The 4,984-nt window shown below is 39.0% G+C and overlaps 1 protein-coding gene across 1 annotated transcript in view; it reads right to left on the bottom strand.

Moving 5' to 3' along the window:
- Nucleotides 1-4,431, bottom strand: part of LOC121134596 (ADP-ribosylation factor-like protein 4C) — a 59,544-nt gene extending 55,113 nt beyond the window's left edge. Inside the window, exon 1 of the mRNA XM_040733111.1 lies at nt 4,390-4,431. Within this exon, the coding sequence (XP_040589045.1) occupies nt 4,390-4,431 (42 nt within the window). The remainder of the gene's footprint in view (nt 1-4,389) is intronic.
- Between the last annotated feature and the right edge of the window lie 553 nt (nt 4,432-4,984).

Here is a 4,984-nt window from a genome sequence, read left to right as displayed (position 1 = left end):
TCTGTCTTTTGGTTAGTTTGGACAGAGGTTTGTCTATTTTGTTGATTTTCTCAAAGAACCAACTCTTTGTTTCATTGATTCTTCTCAGTGTTTTCCTGGTTTCTACTTGATTGATTTCAGCCCTCAGTTTCATTATTTAATGACGTCTGCTCCTCCTGGGTGAGTTTGCTTCTTTTTGTTCTAGAACATTCACCTGTGGTATTAATTCTCTACTATGACTGTTCTCCAGTTTCTTCATGTGGGAAGTTAGTGCTATAAAGTTTCCTCTCAGCACTGCTTTCAAAGTGTCCCATAAGTTTGTGTATGTTGTGTCTTCATTCTCATTGAATTCCAGGAAGTCTTTAATTTCTGTTTTTATTTCTTCCTTTACCCAGGGATGGTGCAATTGTGCGTTGTTCAATTTCCACGAGTTTGTAGGGTTTCTGCGATTTGTGTTATTGTTGAATTCTAATTTTAATGCATAGTGGTATGATAAGATACAGGGGGTTATTCCGTTTTTTTTGTTTTTTATGAGACAGGGTTTCTCTGTATTGTTTTGGATGCTGTCGGTCCAGCCTGGTCTTGAACTCACAGAGATTATTCCAATTTTTTTGTATCTGTGGAGATTTGCTATGTTTCTTATTATGTGGTCAATTTAAGAAAAGGTTCCATGTGGTGCCGAGAAGAAGGTATATCCCTTTGTGTTTGGGTGGAATGTTCTATAGATGTCTGTTAAACCCAGTTGGGGCATAACTTCTATTAGTTCTTTGTTTCTTTGTTAAGTTTCTGTCTGGAGGTCCTGTCTAGCGGTGAGAGCAGAGTTTTGAAGTCTCCTACTATTAGTGTGTGAGATTTTATGTGCATTTTGAGCTTTAGTAATGTTTCTTTCACGAATGTAGGTGCCTTTGTATTTGGGGCGCAGATGTTTAAAATTGAGATTTCATCTTGATGTACTTTTCCTTTGATGAATATGAAGTGTCCTTCTTCATCTCTTTTGATTTATTTTAATTTGAAATCTAGTTTGTTAGATATTAGGATTGCTACACCCGCTTGTTTCTTGGGACCGTTTGATTGGAAGATCTTTTCCCAACCCCTTACTCTGAGACAAAGTCTGTCTTTGATGTTGAGATGTGCTTCTTTTATGCAGCAGAAGGAAGGGTTCTGTCTTCATATACATTCTGCTAGTCTGTGCCTTTTTATAGGTAAGTTGAGGCCGTTAACATTGAGGGATATTAATGACCATTGATTGATGATTCTTGTTTGTGCTTGATTTATTGTTAGTGAAGTATTGTTGTGTAGTTTCTCCTCCCTTTTTCTTTTGGTGTGTTGTAAAGTGGGATTATATATTGCCTGTGTCTTTGTGAGTGTAGTTATCTTCCTTGGATCTAGGTTTTCCTTCTAGTACTTTCTGTAGAGCTGGATTCATGGATACGTATTGTTTAAATCTGGCTTTATCATGGACTAATTTGTTTTCTCCATCTATGGTAATAGAAAGCTTTGCTGGATATTGTAGTCTGGGTTGGCACCCTTGTTCCCTTAGCATTTGTAGGACATCTGTCCAGGATATTCTGGATTTCATCGTTTCCATTGAGAAGTCATGTATAATTCAGATAGGTCTGCCTTTGTATGTTACTTGGCCTTTTCTTTAGCTGCTCTTAATATTTTCTCTTTACTCTGTAGGTTTGATGTTTTGATTATTATATGGCGAGGTGACTTCTTTTTCTGGTCCAGCCTATTTGGTGTTCTGTAAGATTCTTGTATTTTCATATCTGTCTTTAGGTTAGGGAAGTTTTCTTCTATGATTTTGTTGAATATGTTTTCTGTTCCTTTGAGTTGTATTTCTTCACCTTCTCCTATACCTATTATTCTCAGGTTTGGCTTCTTCACTGTGTCCCATATTTCCTGGATATTTTGTGTTTAGGATTTGTTGGTTTTGAGTTTTTCTTTGGTTGATGACTCTATATCCTCTCATGAGTCTTCAACACCTGAGATTCTCTCTTCTATCTCTTGTATTCTATTGGTGATACTTGTGTCTGTAGCTCCTGATCGTTTGCCCAGCTTTTCTATTTCCAGCATCCCCTCATTCTGTGTTTTCTTTATCATTTCTATTTCAGCTTTCAATCCTTCATCTGTTTGAGTTGTTTCCTTCATTTTTTGCTTGTTTTTTTCTTCGTGCTCTTTAGATTCTTTGAGAGATTTGTTTATTTCTAGAATTGTTTTCCCCCATTTCAAGGATTTTTTGTTTGTTTTCTCTTCTATTTCTTTAAGGGATTTCCTTGTTTCTTCTTTGAGGATCTCTATCATGTTCATGAAATAATTTTTAAGGTCTGTCTCCTCTGCTTTGTCTATGTAGTGCTTTTTGGGTCTTGCTGGTGTTGGTTCCCTAGATTCTGGTGGAGTCATGTTGGTCTTTCTATTGCTGAGTGAGCTCTTATTCTGTCTTCTTTCCATCTCTTCTTCCATTGGGTGTTGGTGGGGTCTTTCCGTCTCCACTGGTCTCCTTCCTTCCTGAAGCTGAAGCTGGGGATGCTGACACTGAAGCTTAAGCTGAAGCTGGGGTTGCCGGAGTTTGGGACCTGGAAGGGCTGATGTCTTTCCTGAAGCTGGGCTCACCAGAGTTTGGGGCCTGGAAGGGCTGATGTCTGTCCTGTGTGGGTGGGTCTTCTGGATGCCAGGAACACCCTGGAAAATCGAAGGGATGGGGCTCAGGCAGAGGATGGAGAGTGTCCCCGCAGAGACACGAGCTCAACTAGCTGGGATTGCCGGAGATTGGGGCCTGGAAGGCTTTTTTTATTTTATGCTGAGTCAGGAAGCCTCACTTAAGCGAGCCCCATGAGTCTTTGCTTGTCACTAGCAAAACAGCCCACCTGAGAAAATGCTGCTACCAAAAATCTGTGCTTCTCTCCATTCTTCTATTTCTAAAATTTCTTTAAAGCTTTAAAGCTTTTGTCATTCTATGTGGAAATTCATCATCCTACTCCTGATTACCATTATGTAAAGGGAAGTTTTTTCCTTGAGAGAAGCCTTCCCACCAGCCTGGTTCCAGAGCTGCATACATCCTCCCCAATAAAAGGTGTCATTAATTTTTTTTAACTTACCCATTCTGGAAGGTGTAAGATGAAATCTCAAAGTCATTTTCACTTGCATTTCCCTGTTGGCTAAGTATTTTCAACATTTTTATAAATGTATCTTGGCCATTTGAGATTCTTCTGTTGAGAATTCTCTGTTTAGGCATGTACCCTAGTTTAAAATTGAATTATTTGGTTTGCTGATGTCTGTTATCTTGTGTTATTTGTATATTTTGGAGATCAGCCTTCTGTCAGATGTGGGGTAGTTGAAAATCATTTCCAATTCTTTAGTCTGCCATTTTGTCCTATTGACAGTGTCTTTGCCTTACAGAAGCTTTTCTGTTTTATGACAACCTGTTTATTGAGTGTGTCTGTGCCACTTATGTTCTATTCATGAAGTTGTCTCCTGTCCCAGTGCATACAACGCTATTTCCCAATTCAATTTATCTCCTATCTTGTTCAGTGTAAGTTGATTTTTGTTGAGGTCTTTGATCCTTGAGTTTTGTGCAGGGTGATAGATATGTATCTATTTGCATTATTCTACATGCCAACATCCAGTTCAAGCAGCACCATTTGCTGAAGATGTTCTTTTTTCTCTCTCTGTATAATTTGGGCTTCTTTGTCAAAAATCAGGTGTTCATAGGTGTGTGGGTTTATACTGGGTTCTTCAATTTGATTCCATTGAATCACCTGTGTTTTTATTCTAATATCATGTGGTTTTATTAACATAGCTGTTTAGTAAAGCTTAAAATCAGGGATGGTGATACTTCCAGAAGTTTTTTCATTTTACAGGATTGTTTTGGATATACTGGGCTTTTTGTTTTTCCATATGAAGTTAAATATTGTCCATTTAATATTTGTAAAGTATTGTGTTGGAATTTGGTGGACATAATACTAAATCTGTATATTGCTCTGGAAGGATGGCCATATTTACTATATTAATACAGCCAGTTTTCTTTTATGCATAGAGTTGCAGAAGCATGGACACTGGGCACACAGCCACTGTGTGACTGTGACAGAACCCAAAACCTTCCAGGCATATATACATAATAGGGTCATGCTGTGAGACTACCTCATTCAGAGCTTTGCAATGTCTCCTCAATGGTCCTGAGGACTGGTGCAGAATGAGTACCAACCTGTCCAATGAGACCCAGGAATGCAGACATACAGGATAAGGTGGATCTGGTCTTTCCTGTCTGTCCCTTCCTAAGGAACATTTCTAACCATTAAGCTCTCCAATCTCACCGAATCCTCCCATTGCTACTTACCACCTGGATATCACATATCAAACTATAGGATGCTTAGGCTCCCTGGGGACTTCAGGGTTCCTGGTGATACTTACCTGGTCTCTGATTCCACCCTTGTCAGGGACGCTGCTACTCATGATGTCCACTTCACAGTTTACCACATCCTGATAACTAAAGAAGGTAACTGAGGTTCATAGAGGCAAAGAGATTCATTCATTCCGGCCACGTTGTGACTAAAGGTCTGAGCCAGGATTTGAATTGACATGTGTGGGGCTCCTAAGCATACTTTCTTGGTATGGTTATTTGAATTATAAGTGTTCTACATACTCTTGGACATTTGAATACTCATTCCTCTGCCAGGGTTGTTTGTTGGGATATGAATGCAGGTTTAAAAGACTCCTCCAGACGCAAGATAAATGATAAAATAGGTATTTATTAGGGAAACACTTACACAGATAAGAGTAAATAGCTTCCACAGTCTTCCTGCTCTAGAAGATGTAGTCTCTGTCCTTCTGATGTTCTCTGAAACCCAAGAAAGTGTGAGGCAGCCCCTCCTCTACTTTATAATGGGCCACAGCTTCACCTGAAACCATGCCCAAAGGGTGTGGTCACCACTACAAGTTCACTGGCAAGGCAAATGCCACTAAAATTCCCTTTTGAATAAAAAAAAGGTTTTTATATATACATTTT

This window comes from Mesocricetus auratus, unplaced genomic scaffold, assembly GCF_017639785.1.
Source record: "Mesocricetus auratus isolate SY011 unplaced genomic scaffold, BCM_Maur_2.0 Super-Scaffold_100028, whole genome shotgun sequence".
NCBI lineage: Eukaryota > Metazoa > Chordata > Mammalia > Rodentia > Cricetidae > Mesocricetus > Mesocricetus auratus.
This window is presented reverse-complemented; position numbering and strand designations above follow the sequence as displayed.